Source organism: Tachyglossus aculeatus, chromosome 26, assembly GCF_015852505.1.
Source record: "Tachyglossus aculeatus isolate mTacAcu1 chromosome 26, mTacAcu1.pri, whole genome shotgun sequence".
In the NCBI taxonomy this organism is placed as follows: Eukaryota; Metazoa; Chordata; class Mammalia; order Monotremata; family Tachyglossidae; genus Tachyglossus; species Tachyglossus aculeatus.
The window spans coordinates 5,036,396-5,055,880 of record NC_052091.1 but is presented as its reverse complement, the minus strand read 5'-3'; the positions used below and the strand labels follow the sequence as shown (position 1 = coordinate 5,055,880).

General features: G+C 53.6%; 2 protein-coding genes across 2 annotated transcripts; both read left to right on the top strand.

Annotated features, from left to right (window-relative positions):
- The first annotated feature begins 3,981 nt into the window (after window positions 1-3,981).
- TOMM40 (translocase of outer mitochondrial membrane 40) lies at window positions 3,982-13,611 on the top strand. The gene is made up of 10 exons (XM_038767245.1): window positions 3,982-4,041; window positions 4,911-5,133; window positions 5,295-5,362; window positions 6,345-6,437; window positions 6,586-6,687; window positions 6,774-6,879; window positions 11,273-11,395; window positions 11,584-11,660; window positions 11,849-11,951; window positions 12,683-13,611. Exons 2-10 carry the CDS (start codon window positions 4,917-4,919, stop codon window positions 12,820-12,822), a joined length of 1,029 nt encoding a protein of 342 aa, XP_038623173.1. The 5' UTR covers window positions 3,982-4,041; window positions 4,911-4,916; the 3' UTR covers window positions 12,823-13,611.
- A 1,073-nt stretch (window positions 13,612-14,684) lies between these two features.
- On the top strand, window positions 14,685-16,820 carry APOE (apolipoprotein E). Its single transcript, XM_038767527.1, has 4 exons — window positions 14,685-14,729; window positions 15,327-15,385; window positions 15,697-15,871; window positions 15,975-16,820. The coding sequence occupies exons 2-4, from the start codon at window positions 15,343-15,345 to the stop codon at window positions 16,714-16,716; spliced, it is 960 nt and encodes a 319-aa protein (XP_038623455.1). The 5' UTR covers window positions 14,685-14,729; window positions 15,327-15,342; the 3' UTR covers window positions 16,717-16,820.
- The last annotated feature ends 2,665 nt before the right edge of the window (window positions 16,821-19,485 follow it).

Sequence of the window (19,485 nt, the reverse complement as noted above, 5' to 3'; positions counted from 1 at the left end):
GGAGAGAGCATGGGCTTTGGAGTCAGAGATGAGGGGTTCAAATCCCAGCTCTGCCAACTGTCAGCTGGGTGACTTTGGGCAAGTCACTTAACTTCTCCGTGCCTCAGTTACCTCATCTGGAAAATGGGGATTAAGGCCGTGTGCCCCCCGTGGGACAACCTGATCACCTCGTAACCTCCCCAGTGCTTAGAACGGTGATTTGCACATAGTAAGCACTTAATAAATGTCATTATTATTATTATTATTGTTAGAATCCGTGACCTTTTGACTTTCAGGTCTGTGCTGTATCCATTAAGCTCATGCAGGCAGCTCCATGTCTTAAGGATGGCTTAGGCAAAGGCCCAGAGGCAGCAAAGAGATACCTAGGTGTGGGGTATCTCTTCAAGCGCTTAGTACAGTGCTCTGCACACAGTAAGCACTCAATAAATACGATTGATGATGATGATGATGATGATGGGGACTACAAAACAATAAACTGAGCTGGGGGAGAGCAGGTTCAGAGAGTAAAGCCAGTTGTGGAGAATATTGGAGACCACAGTTATGCTTTTTTCAGCAGACAATGGGGAGGGTCTGGGAAAATGGTGTCAGTGATGACCACGAAAGCCACTGGCTGGTCAACCAATCAGTGGTATTTATTGAGCACTTACTGTGTGCAAAACACTGTAGTAAGCACTTGGAAGAGGACAATACAACAGAGGTGGTAGACATGTTCCCTGCCCACAGTGAGCTTGCAGCCTAGAGGGCCTTCACAAAATTGAAAACACAGTCAAGGCTCATTGTCCCCCCTGCCCTGGTTGACATAGCCCAAGGGGTTTGATTACCATAATAATAATAATAATAATGGCATTTATTAAGTGCTTACTATGTGCAAAGCACCGTTCTAAGCGCTGGGGAGGTAACAAAGTGAACAGGTTGTCCCACGGGGGGGCTCACAGTCTTCATCCCCATTTTACAGATGAGGTAACTGAGGCCCAGAGAAGTGAAGTGACTTGCCCAAAGTCACACAGCTGACAATTGGCGGAGCCGGGACTTGAATCCATGACCTCTGACTCCAAAGCCCGGGCTCTTTCCATTGAGCCATGCTGAGGGTACCATCAGTACCCTTGCTGGTCTCCCCTAGTCCACACTTCCCTCTGCAATCTGGATTATTTTCCTAAATGGCAGACTGGCCACTTATCCCTACTCCCCAGGAAGTGTCAGTGGTTATTCATTCTTCTCACCTCCCCACCTTCTTTTAGGGTGAATCCCTCCAGGTCAGGGAATGGGGCCAAGCAATGTGTCAGTACCTCATCCATGTATTTCTTCCCCAGCAGTTGCTACAGTGTTTTGCTGACCAGCCTGGTGGAATAAGCACAGGCCAGGGCGTCAGAGGACCTGGGTTCTAATCCTGCTCTGCGCGTGTCTGCCGTGTGAACTTGGGCAAGTCACTTAACTTGGTTAGGCCTGTTCCCCCATCTATAAAATACATTCATTCAATCATATTTATTAAGCGCTTTTACTGTGTGCAGAGCACTGTAGTAAGCGCTTGGGAAATACAAGTTGGCAACATATAGAGACGGTCCCTACCCAACAGCGGGCTCACAGTCTAGAAGGGGGAGACAGACAACAAAACAAAACATTAACAAAATAAAATAGAATAAATATGTGCAAATAAAATAGAGTAATAAATACGTACAAACATATATACACAGGTGCTGTGGGGAGAGGAAGGAGGTAAGGTGGGGGCATGAGGAGGAGGAGAGGAAGGAGGGGTCTCAGTCTGGGAAGGCCTCCTGGAGGAGGTGAGCTCTCAGTAGGGCTTTGAAGGGAGGAAGAGAGCTAGCTTGAGAAATCCTGTTTCATCCTACGTGGACTATGAGCCCCATGTGGGTCTGGGACTGTGTCCAATCTTTTTATTTTGTGCCTACCCAAGTGCTTAGCACCTACTTCTCTGTGCCTCCGTGTAAAATGGAAATTGAGAAGGTGAGCCCCACGTGGGACTGGGGCTGTGTCCAGCCCGATTTGCAAGTATCCAACCCAGTGTTTGGCACATAATTAGCACTTAACAAATACCACAATTATTATTGCAGCAACGAGTGTGGATGGCTGGGAATAGACAAGAGGCAACGTGGCTCATTGCAAGGAGCCCGGGCTTTGGAGTTAGAGGTCATGGGTTCAAATCCCAGCTCTGCCAATTGTCAGCTGTGTGACTTTGGGCAAATCACTTAACTTCTCTGGGCCTCAGTTACGTCATCTGTAAAATGGGGATGAAGACTGTGAGCTCCCCGTGGGACAACCTGATCACCTTGTAACCTCCCCAGCGCTTAGAAAAGTGCTTTGCACGTAGTAAGCGCTTAACAAATACCAACAGTATTATTATTATTATTATTATTAATAAAATGGGGATGAAGACTGTGAGCCCCCCATGAGACAGCCTGATCACCTTGTAACCTCCAGTGCTTAGAACCATGCTTTGCACGTAGTAAGTGCTTAACAAATACCAACAGAATTATTATTATTATTAATAAAATGGGGATGAAGAATGTGAGCCCCCCGTGGGACAACCTGATCACCTTGTAAACTCCCCAGTGCTTAGAACACTGCTTTGCACGTAGTAAGCGCTTAACAAATACCAACATTATTATTATTAAAATGGGGATGAAGACTGTGAGCCTCCCCGTGGGACAACCTGATCACCTTGTAACCTCCCCAGCGCTTAGAACAGTGCTTTGCACATAGTAAGCGCTTAACAAATACCGACATTATTATTACTATTAAAATGGAGATGAAGACTGTGAGCCCCCCGTGGGACAACCGGATCACCTTGTAACCTCCCCAGTGCTTAGAACAGTGTTTTGCATGTAGTAAGCACCTAACAAATGCCAACATTATTATTATTATTAAAATGGGGATGAAGACTGTGAGCCTCCCCGTGGCACAACCTGATCACCTTGTAACCTCCCCAGTGCTTAGAACAGTGTTTTGCATGTAGTAAGCGCTTAACAAATACCAACATTATTATTATTATTATTAAAATGGGGATGAAGACTGTGAGCCCCCCATGGGACAAATACCAACAGTATTATTATTATTATTAATAATAAAATGGGGATGAAGACTGTGAGCCCCCCGTGAGACAGCCTGATCACCTGGTAAACTCCTGTGCTTAGAACAGTGCTTTGCACATAGTAAGCGCTTAACAAATACCAACATTATTATTATTATTAAAACAGAAATGAAGACTGTGAGCCCCCCGTGGGACAACCTGATCACCTTGTAACCTCCCCAGCGCTTAGAACAGTGCTTTGCACATAGTAAGCGCTTAACAAATACCATTATTATTATTATTAAAATGGGGATGAAGACTGAGCCCCCCGTGGGACAACCTGATCACCTTGTAACCTCCCCAGCCCTTTAGATCAGTAGTAAGTGCTTGCTTAATAAATGCCTTTATTGTAAAGGAAGCCCATTTTTTCAGTGGAGCAGTATGGGTAAGTGGTTGACTCAAAATGCGGTAGGGGAAAAAAATATTTCGGTTAAAGGAGGGAATAAGGAGGACCCAAGGGTGTCCACATGCCCAGTCACTGCGATGCCTATTGGGAAGCCGGGGCTGACCTTGCCCGTCTCCCGCTCCTCAACCTAGCTACCCTCCTGCCCTTTGACCCCGGAGTCCCCGCCAATAGGCGCGTAGCGCCGTGCCGCTCAGGGAGGTGCTTAGCCTAGGTGACGTCATACCCCCTCCGTCACCTCCCACTCAGCCAATCGAAGAACCCTCCCCGATCGGTGCCGGCCAATGACAGCGCAGAGCCTAGCGAACGGAGCGGACCAATGGGGAGGGTTCTCGCCGAGGGGAGCCCTTGGCCGTCGCTCAATGGGAGAGGCGTACGGCATGCCGTGGGCGGGGCGGCTGGGGAGCGGACCAATGGGGAGCTGGAGAGGGGGCGGGCGCGGGCGCGGGTCGGGCCAATGGGCGCGGGGGTGCGGGAGGCAGCGGGTTCGGTTGCGCCGCCCGCACGGGGTGGGAGCGGAGCGGAGAGGCCTGGGGGGAGCCGCAGCCGAGCAGTGAGCGCGGGGAGCGGGACCCGGGTGGGGAGGGTCACGTGGGGAGGGGGGGGGCTGTATTCATTCATTCAGTCGTACTTAATGAGCTCTTACTGGGTGCAAAACACTGTACTAAGCGCTTGGGAAATGCAAGTCGGCAACCCTACCCAACAACGGGCTCCCTCCCCTCCTCGGGGGGCAAGGGGGTCACGTGGGGTGAAAGGGGTCACGGGGAGACCCCCCCACCTTCGTGGGTCACGTGGGCTGTTGGGCCTCCCCCCCAATTCTTAATTCCAGACCTCCCCCCCACCCCACACCCGGGACTGGACTCTTCCCAAGCGCTTAGTCCAGTGCTCTGCACACAGTAAGCGCCCAATAAGTACGATTGATTGATTAGTCCAGCGCTCTGCACACAGTAAGCGCCCAATAAGTACGATTGAATGAATGAGTGAATGCACTGTGGCTCAGCAGAAAGAGCGAGGGGTCGTGGGTTCTAATCCCGGCCCCCCCTCCACGTGTCTGCTGCGTGACCTTGGGCAAGTCACGTCACTCCTCTGAGCCTCAGTGACCTCATCTGGAAAATGGGGATTAGGACTGTGAGCCCCACGTGGGACGACGTGATCACGTGGTATCCTTCCCAGCGCTTAGGACAGTGCTTCGCACATAGTAAGCGCTTAACAAATGCCGTCATTATTATGACCCCTCTTCTGGGATTTCCCTCCCCGCCTCCCCCAGAGTTTCTTGAACTTTGACCTCTCTGAATGCCCCCCCCCCGTATATATTTCATGATCATTTTTATCTGCCTTTCCCACGACCTCTTGATTCTCGACCCCGATTCCTCCCTTCCCCACGACCTCTGTCTTGACCCTGATTCCTCCCTCCACTTCCAGGTGACCATGGGCAACGTGATGGCCGCCAGCTCCCCTCCTCCTCCTCCTGCCGCCGCAGGGCCCGGGCTGGTATCGGTGCCGCCGGGCTTCACGCTGCCCCCGGTGAGCGGCCTAAGCCCGGGTCCCCCCGGGGACCGGCCCCCGGGCAGCGCTGATGGCGAGCGGGAGTGCGGGGCCCTGCCCAACCCGGGGACCTTCGAGGAGTGTCACCGCAAGTGCAAGGGTGAGGGGGTCGATCTGCAGAGAGAGACAGAGAGAGAAAAGGGGAAGGACCCGGTGGGGAGGGGGCCGCGGAGAGTCAGCCCATGACAAGGTGGGGGACAGGGTGGAGGACAGGAGGGGCTGCCTGGGGTCCAGCAACCTCAACCCTCCCCGTTCTCTCAGATCTCTTCCCGGTGCAGATGGAAGGAGTGAAACTCACAGTCAACAAAGGCCTCAGTAACCACTTCCAGGTGAGAGTTATCCCCACTGGGGACATCATCATCATCATCATCATCAATCGTATTTATTGAGCGCTTACTTTGTGCAGAGCACTATACTAAGCGCTTGGGAAGTACAAATTGGCAACATATAGAGACAGTCCCTACCCAACAGTGGGCTCACAGTCTAAAAGGGGGAGACAGAGAACAAAACCAGACGGGATAGGATGAGAGCTTGAATGAGCAGGGTAGCAGTTTGGATGGAGAGGAAAGGGCGGATCTTGGCAATGTTGCGGAGCTGAGACCGGCAGGTTTTGGTGACGGCTTGGATGTGAGGGGTGAATGAGAGAGCGGAGTCGAGGATGACACCAAGGTTGTGGGCTTGTGAGACGGGAAGGATGGTAGTGCCGTCAACAGAGATGGGAAAGTCAGGGAGAGGACAAGGTTTGGGAGGGAAGACAAGGAGTTCAGTCATCCCTTCTGTACCCCAACCTCTGTGTCAGCAGCCTGTGTAGGTGAGGGGTGGAGATTGGGGGACAGCCGTCTAGTAATGATTAACTGTGTTACCTGCTAAGCACTGGGGTAGAAAGAGGATCATCGTGTTGGACACGGTCCCCATCCCAAAAGGGGGTCCTCCCGCGTCAAGGGGAGATGTGGGCCGAGTTTGTTGCGGGTGAATTTCCTGCACTTGCCAGCTCACGGCTGGGTTCCCATTGGACTCCCGGACAGTTTGCGAGTGGTGGAGGTCCCCTGAACTCCTGGTTTACCCAGTAAGGCTTCCTGATGGATGACCTTCTAGAACTCAGAAGGGGAAACATGTGGGAGCCCTTCCCCCTCCCATTCATTCAGTTGTATTTATTGAGCACTTACTGTGTGCCAAGCACTTTACCAGGCGCTCGGGTGAGTACAGTGCAACAGTAAACAGACACGTTCCTGCCCACAACAAGCTCACGGTCAAGACCAAGGAAAGAGCAGGGGGGCTTTCCAAACCTGATCCACCTTTCTCTGTCACCAGGTGAACCACACAGTAGCTCTCAGCACTGTCGGCGACTCCAACTATCATTTTGGGGTCACGTATGTGGGGACCAAACAGCTCAGTCCCACGGAGGTGAGAGACCTTTCTTCCCAGGGTCCTGACCCCTTGATTCCCCACCCTCTCCCGCCCCCAGACCTCCCTTCTGCCCCTTGGGTATCCAAAGGGATGGGTGTCTGTGCTCCTCAGTCCTGTTGATCACCAACCCCTGCCCCCTTTGCAGGCATTCCCCGTGTTGGTAGGTGACATGGACAATAGCGGGAGCCTCAACGCCCAGGTCATTCACCAGTTGGGGGCCGGGCTGCGCTCTAAGATGGCCATCCAGGTGAGTGACCTCTCCCCGCTGTCCTCCCGGTGTTCCTCTTACGCCCCTGCCACGCGCCAAGCTCAGCCATTGTCCTCTCCCTTCAGACCCAACAGTCCAAGTTCGTAAACTGGCAAGTGGATGGGGAATACCGGGGCTCCGACTTCACGGCGGCTGTGACCCTGGGGAACCCCGATGTGCTGGTTGGCTCAGGTGAGGGTTCTGTCTTGTGTGCCCCTGCCTTCTGCATTGCCCCCCAGTCTATCCTCACACTGGTATGCATACACACATACGTATGCTCTCTCTCTCCTCCCCTGCCCCCTTTCTCCCTCTGTCCCTTTCTCCCTCCCTCCCCAGCTGGGCTCTGTCTGTCTTTTTCTGTCTGACTGATTTTATCCATCTGTGAATATGTGTGTCTCTCTAAGAGCCTGATAAATCAATGGTATTTGTTGAGTGCTTACTGCATGCAGAACATTGTAATAATTGTGGTATTAAACACTATGTACCAGGTATTTAGCATTGGGTTGGACACAGTCCCTGTCCCACGCAGGACTCATGGTCTCAGTCCCCATTTTACAGATGAGGTAACTTAGTCCCCATGGTAGACAAGTGCTGGAGCCAGGATTAATAATAATAATAATAATAATAATAATGGTATTTGTTAAACGCTTACTATGTGCAAAGCAGTGTTCTAAGTGCTGGAGGGATACAAGGTGATCAGGTTGTCCCACGTGGGGCTCACAGTCTTAATCCCCATTTTACAGATGAGGGAACTGAGGCACAGAGAAGTTGTCATTTGCCCAAAGTCACGGCTGACAATTGGCAGTCGGGATTTGAACCCATGACCTCTGACTCCAAAGCCCGTGCTCTTTCCACTGAGCCACACTGCTTCTCTAAGTGCTTGTAAGTGCTTGTACTAAGAGCTTGGGAGAGTACAATACAACGGAACCACGAACTTAGAAGTCAAGAGAGATGACTTAGAGATGACGTGTACTAAGCAAGCGCTTAGTACAGTGCTCTGCACATAGTAAGCGCTCAATAAATACGATTGATGATGACCCTAAAGTCTACAGCTTGAGTCAGTTTTGGGGGCCTTACTAGGTAGTTGTGAATGTGTAGAATGGCCAGGGAGGCCCCTACATCTACCCAAATTCTGCAGTGCCTGACTGTTTCCCCCATGGAACTAAATGTGTAGGTTTTATTAAGCACTTACTATATGCCAGTCGCTGTTCTAGATACAAGGTAGTCACATCAGACATGGTTCTTGTCCCGCATGGGCTTCCCAATCTAAGCAGAAGGGAAATAAGACATTTAATCTCCATTTTACAGATGAGGAAATTGAAGCACAAAAAGTTAAGTGATTTGCCCAAAGCCAGACAACAAGAAAAGTGGCAGAGGCGGGAGTACGACTCAGCTTCTCCAACTCCCAGCCCTGGACTCTTTCCATCAGGTCCCACTGCTTCTCTGATGAAGTTTTCATTCATTCATTCAATCATATTTATAGAGTACTGACTGTGTGCAGAGCACTGTACTAAGCTCTTGAGAGATTATAGTAAAACAATAAAACAGACACATTCCCTGCCCACAACGAGCTTACAGTCTAGGGCGGGGAAGACAGACATAAATATAAATATGTCAGTTATGGATGGGGGCATAAGTACTGTGGGGAAGGAACGGGGGATGAACAAAGGGAGCAAATCAGGGCGATGCAAAAGGGAGTGGGAGGAAGAGGCAAGGGGGGCTTAGTCAGGAAGGGCCTCTTGAAGGAGATGTGCTTTCAGTATGGCTTTGAAGAGTGCCAAAGAGGGGAGAGGGCTGAGATCTCCTCTTTCCATCAGGCCCCACTGCTTCTCTGACCAAGTTTTCATTTATTCATTCAGTCATGTTTATAGAGTACTGACTGTGTGCAGAGCACTGTACTAAGCTCTTGGGAGAGTATAGTAAAACAATAAACAGATACATTCCCTGCCCACAACGAGCTGACAGTCTAGGGCGGGGAAGACAGACATTAATATAAATATGTCAGTTATGGATGGGGACATAAGTACTGTGGGGAAGGGATGGGGGATGAACAAAGGGAGCAAATCAGGGCGACGCAGAAGGGAGTGGGAGGAAGAGGCAAGGGGGGGCTTAGGGAGGGCTTCTTGAAGGAGATAATAATAATAATAATAACAATAGTGATGACATTTATTAAGCACTTACTATGTGCAAAGCACTGTTCTCAGCACTGGGGTAGATACAAGGTAATCAAGTTGTCCCATGGGGGGCTCACAGTTTTAATCCCCATTTTCCAGATGAGGTAAATGAGGCACAGAGAAGTTAAGTGACGTGCCCAAAGTCACACAGCTGACAAGTGGTGGAGCGGGATTTGAATCCATGACCTATGACTCCAAAGCCCGAGCTCTTTCCACTGAGCCATGCTGCTTCCCAAGCCAGTCCCATACTGGGATTTCAATATGGCTTTGTAAAGTGCCAAAGAGGGGGAGAGGGCTGAGACCTCCCTTCCCTTCACCTCCGTCCTTCTATCTGTCCATCCAACCTGCCCCTCCTCTCCCTCCCCCTGCCCCTCCATTCTCTTAGCTGCCCTTCATTGGGAGGATGTCCCACTGAAATGCCAGGCTCCGACTGATTCACCCCTCCTTCCCCCACTGTGACAAGGAGAGTGGAGGAATGTTGTGAGGAAAACCACAGGGAGGCAGCGTAACCCAATGGAAAGAGGAGGTTCTAATCCCAGCTCCACCACTGGCCCTGCTGTGTGGTTTTGGGCAAGTTCCTTAACCTTCCAGGTTTTTGGTTTCTACATCTAATAATGGTTATTATAGTATTTGTTAAGCACTTACTATGTACTATGTACTGTGTGCTCCCAGACTGAGCCCCTTCCTTCCTCTCCCCCTCGTCCCCCTCTCCATCCCCCCATCTTACCTCCCTCCCTTCCCCACAGCACCTGTATATATGTATATATGTTTGTACATATTTTTTTTACTCTATTTATTTATTTAATTTATTTGTACATATCTATTCTATTTTATTTTGTTAGTATGTTTGGTTTTGTTCTCTGTCTCCCCCTTTTAGACTGTGAGCCCACTGTTGGGTAGGGACTGTCTCTATATGTTGCCAATTTGTACTTCCCAAGTGCTTAGTACAGTGCTCTGCACATAGTAAGCGCTCAATAAATACGATTGATGATGATGATGATGATGTGCCAAGCACTGTTCTAAGAGCTGGAGTAGATACAAGGTAATCAGGTTGTCCCATGTGGGGGCTCACAGTGTTAATCCCCATTTTACAGATGAGGGAACTGAAGCACAGAGAAGTGAAGTGACTTGCCCAGGGTCATACAGCAGACAAGTGGTGGAGCTGGGATTAGAACCCACGTCATCTGACTCCCGAGCCTGAGCTCTTGCCACTAGGCCATAGTAATAATAATAATAATGGTGGCATTTGTTAAGCACTTACTATGTGCAAAGCACTGTTCTAAGCACGCTGCTTCTCATAATAGTAATGATATTTGTTGAGCACTTACTGTGTGTTGAGCACCATTCTAAGCACTGGGGTAGATACAAGGTAATCAAGTTGGATGCAGTCCTGTCCCACATGGGGCTCACAGTCTTAATACCCATTTTACAGATGAGGTAACTGAGGCACAGGGAAGTGACCTACCCAAGGTCACACAGCAGACATGTGGTAGGGCCGGGATTAGAACCTACGTCCTCTGACTCCCAAGCCCGTATACTCTTTCCACAATGCCACACTGCTCATCTGTGAAATGGGGACAAGGTTCTTGCTCTTCCTCCCTTTTTAAACTGAGTGAGACAGAGACCCTGTCTGATTGGATTATTCTGTGTCCGTTGCTGCACTGAGCATGCTGTTTCAAGCGCTTAGTACAGTGCTCTGCACGCAGTAAGCGCTCAATAAATACGATTGATGATGGTTTTAGTGCCTAATAATAATTGTAGTTTTCAAGTGCTTAGTATGTGCTGGGTTAGATTGGACACAATCCATGTCCCACATGGAGCTCACAGTTTAAGGGGAAGAGGGAGAGTAGACATATCCCCATGTACAGGTAACGTCCATGCCTCAGTTTCCTTAAGTTACCTGCACAGGTACATGTGTGGCCTAATGGGTAGAACTGGAAGTCAGAAAGACTGGTTTGCAATTGTGACTCTGCCACTTGTCTGCTGTGTGACCATTGGCCAGTCACTTAATTTCTCTGGGTTTCAGTTACCTCATCTGTAAAATGGAGATTAAGACTATGAGCCCTTTGTGGGACAGGGACTGTGTCCAACCTGGTTAGTTTGTATCTACCCCAGCGCTTAGTTCAGGGCCTGGCACCTAGTAAGCGCTCAACAAATACCATTGTTATGCTCTGAGATTAGAACCCAGGCCCCTGCTGTTTCCATTAGGTCACACTGCTTCTCCGGAAAGTGAGCTTAATGAATGCCAGACTTATTGTTAGGAAGTGCGCTTAATGAATGCCAGACTTATTGTTAGGAGATTGGGGAGGTGGTGTTACACAGAAGAGACTAAGGCAGGGGGTCTGAGCTCTCCTCTGTCCCACTGTCCCCTGCCATGACCTATCCTGGAACCTCCTTCCTGCCCCTTGCAGGGATCCTGGTGGCCCATTATCTCCAGAGCATCACTCCTTGCCTGGCCCTTGGAGGAGAGCTGGTTTATCACCGCCGGCCCGGGGAGGAGGGGACTGTCATGTCCTTGGCTGGCAAGTATACAGGTACGGAGCTGGGCAGACTGGATGCCTAAGGCCCTGCGGAGAGCCCGGGTTGGGGTTGGTTGCTGAACTCGGGTGGCTGGGGACTTCCAAGTCTCAGGAGGGGTTGAGTAGACCACACATTTGTGTCCCTGATGGGAAGTGGGGGCGGGGACCGATCTCCCTTCCTCTTATCTCCGACCTCTCCCTAGCTGCTAACTGGCTGGCGACACTAACCGTGGGACAGGCTGGAGCCCACGCCACATACTACCACAAAGCAAACGACCAGGTGCGTGTGCGGGTGTCTGGGAGAAACCCGGAATTGTGGGGGTGGGGGTTCTGGTTGGGGAGAAGCCGTTGGAGGGGGTGGGGTTTGGGGGCTGGCAGGGTGGTCCTGGCACACCCTGGCGCTCAGGTCTCCGGGATCAGGTAAGCAGGGGGGCTCTGGCTGACACTTCCCTCTCTGTGACCCCCCAGCTGCAAGTCGGGGTGGAGTTTGAAGCAAGCACCCGCATGCAGGACACCAGTGTCTCCTTCGGCTACCAGCTGGACCTGCCCAAGGCTAACCTGCTCTTCAAAGGTTCTGTCCCAACCCCTGACCTAATAATAACAGTAACTGTATTCGTTAAGCACTTACTACAGGCCAGGCACTGTACTAAGCACTGGGGTAAATCAGTAAATCAGGTTGGACACGGTCCCTGTCCCATGTGGGGCCCACAGTTGCAATCCCCATTTTGCAGATGAGGCATGTAGAAGTGAAGTGACTTGCACAAGGTCACACAGCAGACAAGTGGCGGAGCTGGGATTAGAACCCGGGTCCTTTTGACTACCGGGCCTGCGCTCAGTCCACTCCACTTGCTGCTTCCCATTCATTCATTCATTCAATTGTATTGAGCGCTTACTGTGTGCAGAGCACTGTATTAAGCGCTTGGGAAGTCCAAGTTGGCAACATGTAGAGACGGTCCCTACCCAACAGTGGTCTTACAGTCTAGAAAGGGGAGACAGAGAACACAACATTAATAAAATAAATAGAATAAATATGTACAAATAAAGTAGAGTAATAAATACGTACAAACATATATACAGGTGCTGTGGGGAGGGGAAGGAGATAAGGCAGGGGGGAGGGGGCTCAGTCTGGGAGGGCTTCCTGGAGGAGGTGGGCTCTCAGGGCCTTGGGTTCCCACCCAACCCTGTTTCCCCACCGCCAGCCCTGGCCCCCCTCTCCAAAGTGCCTCCACCGCCTCTTCTCTGCCTCCTTCCCTGACTGTGTCTTCTCTCACTCGCTCTCTCCCTGGGCCACCCCCACCACAGGCTCCGTGGACAGCAACTGGATCGTGGGCGCCACTCTGGAGAAGAAGCTTTTGCCTCTACCTCTCACACTGGCCCTGGGAGCGTTCCTCAACCACCGCAAGAACAAGTTTCAGTGCGGCTTTGGCCTCACCATCGGCTGATCCCACCGCTACCTGCCCACCTCGTGCGCCCGGGGCCACCCCCGTCCTTAGCCGGGGGAGGGTCTAAGGGAGCCGACGGGGGACCCGGGAGAGGACCCCCGGGGACCCGGGGGAAGGGGCAGCCCTTCCTGCCCAGAGGGAGGAGGTTTCCACCCTTGGGGACTCCCTCAGCACAACCTGGGCCCCGGCCTGTTGGTCTCTTGCTCCCTCCTTGGGAAGTTGGAGAGGGCCGCCCAGGCGGGGTGTGGAGTGGGGGGGACCTATGAGAGGGAGCCTCTGCTCTGGGTCCCACAACCTCCCCCGAACCCGAGGGGTCTGACCCCTCCCCGCCTGTGTCTGTGTGTCTGTCCCCTGTCTCCCCCCCCCAAACCCCGTCCTCTCGGTGTAAATCATGTTTATAAGTTATGACAATGAAAGGGGAAGATTTTACAGAAAAAAACCCACAAAATACATGGAAAAAAAGGGATGGGCGCTGGATGTGTCTGTGTCTATGGGGAGAGGGGACTTGGCCGACTGACCCCAGGGCCTGCACCCCAGGCCATGTCCCCTGCCCCAGAGGGGGCTGGAGGCAGGGGAGTGAGAGGGGCGAAATAGGCTGGACTCTGCGCCAGATGAGAGGGTCTGTGGCCCCTGCAGTGACTGCAAGGAGAGGAAGCGGGGTGGGTGAAGAGGGGCCGGATGCCCGGGTGCCAGTTTCTCCTTGCACTTGGGCTCCAGAGTCAGCATTTAAGGATTTGCACGGGGAATGCACTTTCCCTGTGGGCTGTGGGGCACATCCGAGCTGTCTTGTTTCAGTTCCTGCGGTCTGGGCTGCTTTCTGGGGAGGGGTCAGCATTGAGGGTGGAGCTAGGGGTGGGGGAGGTGTTGGCCCTCAGACCCCCACGCTTCTTAACCCCTTCAGTTGTCCTATCCCCTTGCGTGGTTGATCCGGGGGTCTTTCCCTCGTGGGTCTGCCCTCTTTTCCTGCTTTGGGACCCAGGTGTTATGACCCCCTCACCCCCACCAACAAGAAAGCCTTTGTTTTAGATAAATCCTTCCCCTTCCAACGAGGACTCTGACCCAGGCAAACACGGAGATGGGTTTGGGTGGGCATGAGAAGGGTTTTTGGACCAATCAATCCCACAGCAGACCCAGGTGTTCTGCTCCCCCGCACCAAAAAAAAAAAAAAAAAGCCATTGTTCTAGTTAAATCCTTCCCCTCCCAACCAGGGTTCATCCCTGGACTCTGACCCAAGCAAACACGGGGCTGGGGTTGGAGGGGCTTGAAGAGAGTTTGTGGACCCATCAGTACCATGAAGGACCCAGGTGTCCAGCCTGCCCACCGCCCCCCCGCCCCTTTCGGCCCGAGCCTTTGTTGTAGACAAATCCTCTGGACTCTGCCCCGGGCGAACCCGGGGTCGTGGTTGGGTGGGCATCAAGAGGGCCACCAGCCCCATCAGTCTCATGACAGGCCCGCGTGGGGTCAGGCCCGGTTATGGGGTGAGAGGTCAGCCCTTCCCCCTCCGCCGTGCTCTGGGAAGGACCTTTAACCCCGTCCCCCCAGCCCCCACCCTTTCCCGGGAGACCAGGGGCCCAGACCCCAAAACTTCTCCCACGGTCTTCGCGACCCTCCGGAATCCAGACTTGGCTCGATGAAGGCCGCCCCCCCCATCTCTGGGACTCCCCCTCTCTAACCCCCTGCCTCTCTGGAAGTCCACCCCCCGGATCCGGGCGACCCGTCCAGCCCCAGAAGGGTTAAGTCCCGGAAGAGGGGGAGGGGGCAGGGGGGGCAGTGCCCATCTCGTGACTTCTCTCCGGCCAGTGGGGCCCCGCCCCAGCCCTCCCCTCCGAGGAGGGCAACTCTATAACTAGGTCGAACGGGACTTGAGTTAGCACTTTCTCAGCGGACCCCCGGGACGTCTGGCTGTGGTGAGGATGCGGGGGTGGGGGGGGGGTCCTTTGGACGGGATGGGAAGGGTCTTGGTGGGAGGATGGAGGAATGGGGGTTCAGACCTGTGGAGCAAGAACTCAGCAAGGTGGAGACCAAAAGGAAGGGGGGGTCAGAGGCCAGGACTGACAGGTGACAGAAACGAGCTGGACAGAGGCTCAGATCGCGACCAGAGGGACCAAAGGAAAGAAGGGGAGAGGGGTAAAGCCGGGGGTGTACCCCCAAAATGCAGAGAGGGCCTCGAGGACATCTGGGGAACCGAGGGCTTGCGGGGAGCCGGAGGAAAGGGGACGCTGACCCCTGGATCCTGGAGCGGGGGAGAGGGGTGAAGGTGGGGGTGTCTGGGTTGAGGCCGGCTAAAATGTGTATGATTTGGGGGAAGGAACGAAGAAGAGACCCTCGGGATACTCCGACCCACCCTCCCTCACCCCAACTTTGCCTCACTGTCCCCCGCATACAATGGAGGTGATAAGGTGGAGAGATAAAGGGTTGGGAGACAATGGAGGGGAGAAGAGGTGAGGAACTGGAAGGAGGGAGGTTGGGGGGACTACAATTTGTTCAATCCTCTTTCTTCGCAGAACAATCAGTTCAACCATGAAACTCCTGTGGGCGTTATTCGCTGTGGCCCTCCTGGCAGGTATGTGGGGGCATCACCCCCATGACCCCTCTATCCTTTCCCTCTCCCCACAGTGACCACCCCAATCCACCATAATCCTGCCACTACCCCCGTCCCCCATTCCAACCCCGTCACCCTCCATCCACCTCCCGCTAGGACCACCGTTCATGCCCTCTCCCCCCAGACTTTTCTGAGAGGTTACACAGCGTGGCACCCCTTAACAACCCTGTGGCCCCAGTTTCAGCCTGGCCCTTCCATGACCGCCATCACCCCCACTCCTTGTCCCTCACCACTCCTGTGGGATTGACCCCTCCTGTCCCTCTGGCCCTCAGGCTGCCGGGCAGATCCCCTCCCACTGGAGCAGGATCTGGGACTCGGGGCTGAGAAGACGCAGCAGCCATGGGAGGAGGCGCTGGAGCGCTTCTGGAGCTATGTGGTTCAGGTCCCGAACATGGCACAGGACATGCGTGACAAGGCTGTTAACTCTCAGATCAACAAGGAGATCAAGTGAGTGGGAAGGGGCCTCCCGTCCTGGAGCCCGGGAGGATGGTGATCCTGGAGGGCACAGCTGGCACTGACCTCCCCCTCCTCCTCCTTTCCTCTTCCGCAGCATGCTCTTGGAAGATACCACAACCGAGTTCAAAAACTTGAAGGAGCAACTGGAGCCGGCGATGGAAGACACCCGGGCCCGCATCCACAAGGAGCTGACGGCCGTGGTGGACCGGCTCCAGGGAGACCTGCAGGAGGCCAAGGAGCGGGTGACCCACTACGAGACGGAGATCCAGGCCATGGTGGGCCACAACTTGGAGGAGCTCCGCAGCCGCACCTCCTCCCAGCTCCGCAAGCTCCGCAAACGCATCTTCAAGGACGCCGAGGAGCTTCGACGTCGCCTCACCGTCTACGGCACCGGGGCCTGGGAGGGGATAGAGCGGGGGGTAGGCGTCTTCCAGGAGCGGCTGGAGCCCATCGGTCAGCGGATCCAAGCCAAGGGCCAGGAGCGGGTGCAGGTGGTGGGAGAACTGGTCAACCGGCAGGTCAAAGATCTGGGCTCGAGGGTGCAGAATTATGGGGAGCAGGTGAAGGAGAAGATTGAGGAGCTGCAGGGCCAGGTGAGGGGGCGGCTGTTGAAGGCGGGCGAGGAGACCCGGGACAAACTGGATGACCTGAAGGAGAAGCTGGAGGAGATGAAGGAGAAGATGGAGCGGCAAGCCGATGAGGTGCGTCAGCAGCTGGAGAAGATGCAGGAGCAGTTGAGGGGCTGGTTTCAGCCCCTGGTCCAAGACGTGCAGGCCCAATGGACCAACCTGCTGGAGAAAGTGCAAGGCAGCAAGGAACCGGTCCCCGAAGAATGAGCCGGAGCCCCCCGGCTGGACCCCCTGCCTCCCATCCGGGCCTCGAGCCCCCATCCCCTCTGCTCGCGGAGATAATAAACGCACTTAGGTGGCTTTCTGTAGCAGCTGGTTGTGTGGAGTGATTGTTTGGGGACAGCTCCCACTCTCCCCCACCCCTGGCTCTTTCTCCCGCCACCCCCAATCCTTCCTTCCCGGACCCTCCCCCTCTTTGCTGTCTGCCTGCGGCCTCGGTTTCCCTCCCTGGGGACCATGCGGGCCGAGCCCTCCCCTTCCTCCCGTAGGGCACGAGGTAAGGAAGGGAAATGGAGATTGAGACTAGTAATAATAATTACATATTTGTTAAGCGCTTACTATGTGTCAGGCACTGTACTAAGTGCTGGGGTGGGTACAAACAAATCGGGCTGGACACAGTTCCTTGTCCCACATGGGGCTCTCAAGTCTCAATCCCCATTTTACTGATGAGGTAACTGAGGCACAGAGAAGTGAAGTGACTTGCTGGTAGCTGGACAGCAACTTCTTTGGAGAAGCAGCGTGGGTCAGTGGAAAGAGCATGGGCTTTGGAGTCAGGTCATGGATTCAAATCCCGGCTCCACCAACTGTCAACTGTGTCACTTTGGGCAAGTCACTTCACTTCTCTGGGCCTCAGTTACCTCATCTGTAAAATGGGGATTAAAACTGTGAGCCCCCCGTGGGATGGCCTGATCACCTTGTAACCTCGCCAGCGTTTAGAACAGTGCTTTGCACATAGTAAGCGCTTAACAAATACCATCATTATTATTATTATTCTAGCGCTCCAGTTCGGAGTCCAAAATGCCTCCCCAGAGGCCGCCTCCCGCTCCAACCCCCTCAACCTGGGTCACTTCTGAGCCCAACCTTCAAGCCCCCCGGGATCCTTGTAGAGGGGATTGGGAGGGTCTGCTGGGGCTCGCGAGGACTGTGAGCCCGTTATTGGGTAGGGACCGTCTCTATATGTTGCTGATTTGTACTTCCCAAGCGCTTAGCACAGTGCTCTGTGCACAGTAGCAGCGTGGCTCAGTGGAAAGAGGACGGGCTTTGGAGTCAGAGGTCATCGGTTCAAATCCCGGCTCCGCCACTTTTTAGCTGTGTGACTTTGGGCAGGTCACAACTTCTCTGGACCTCGGTTCCCTCAACTGTAAAATGGGGATGAAGACTGTGAGCCCTACGTGGGACAACCCGATCACCTTGTAAACTCCCCTGAGCTTGGAACAGTGCTTTGCACAGAGTAAGCGCTTAATAAATGCCATCATTAGTAGTAGTAGTAATAAGGGCTCAATCAATACGATTGAAGGAATGACTGAACGAGGACGATGGGGTCCCGGGACTTGGGCATCGTGGGGGGGGGGGGGAGGGGGCCTTGGGTGCCGGTGGAAGGACCGGAGCCCCCTCCCCGCGGAGGTCCGAGCTAAACGCCCCTGCCCATAATAACCCTCCGGGCGGGGGGCGGGGGCTGACGCCGGGGCTTCGGAGCCAGGGTCGCGAGACGAACGGTCGCCATCCTCCTTGTCGCCACCACCGTCGCCGCCGCCACCACGGCTTACCCCGCCCTCATCCCCTACCCGCCCCCCGAGGGTCGCCGAACATCCCCGGGCCTTCCAGCCGCCCTCCCTAACTTCCCACTCCTGCAAGGGGCCGCGGCTGAGCAGACCATTGCAGGTCAGGGCGGGTGAGAGTGTGTTGTGTGTGTTGTGTGTGTTGTGTGTGTTAGTGTGTCAGGAAGGAGTCGGCTATTCCCATCCTTCCCTACGACCACCACCTCCTCCTCTCCTTCCCCTCCTCGCCTCCCGCCCTTTTCCCCGCCCTCATCCCCCTCCCCTTATTCCCAGGAAGGAGTCGGCTATTCCCATCCTTCCCTACGACCACCACCTCCTCCTCTCCTTCCCCTCCTCGCCCCCCTCCCTTTTCCCCGCCCTCATCCCCCTCCTCTTATTCCCAGGAACGAGTCGGCTATTCCCATCCTTCCCTACGACCACCACCTCCTCCTCTCCTTCCCCTCCTCGCCTCCCCCCCTTTCCCCGCCCTTATCCCCCTCCCCTTATTCCCAGGAACGAGTCGGCTATTCCCATCCTTCCCTGCGACCACCACCTCCTCCTCTCCTTCCCCTCTTCGCCCCCTCCCCTTTTCCCCGCCCTCATTCCCCTCCCTTTATTCCCAACGTGGTTCAGTGGGAAGAGCACGAGTTTGGGAGTCAGAGGTCGTGGGTTTTAATCATTCATTCATTCATATTTATTGAGCGCTTACTGTGTGCAGAACAGTGTACTAAGCGCTTGGGAAGTACAAGTCGGCAACGTAGAGAGACGGTCCCCATCCAACAACGGGCTCACAGTCTAGAATGGGGAGACAGACAACAAAACAAAACATATAGACAGGTGTCAAAATCGTCAGAACAAATAGAATTATAGCTATCCCGACTTTGCCACTTGTCAGCTGTGTGACTTTGGGTAAGTCACTTAGGAGGCCTTCCCAGACTGAGCCCCCTCCTTCCTCTGCCCCTCCTCCCCCTCTCCTTCCCCCCTGTTTTACCTCCTTCCCTTTCCCACATCACCTGTATATATGTATATATGTTTGTACATATTTATTACTCTATTTATTTATTTTACTTGTACATATCTATTCTATTTATTTTATTTTGTTAATATGTTTGATTTTGTTCTCTGTCTCCCCCTTCTAGACTGTGAGCCCACTGTTGAGTAGGGACTGTCTCTATATGTTCCCAACTTGTACTTCCCAAGCGCTTAGTGCAGTGCTGTG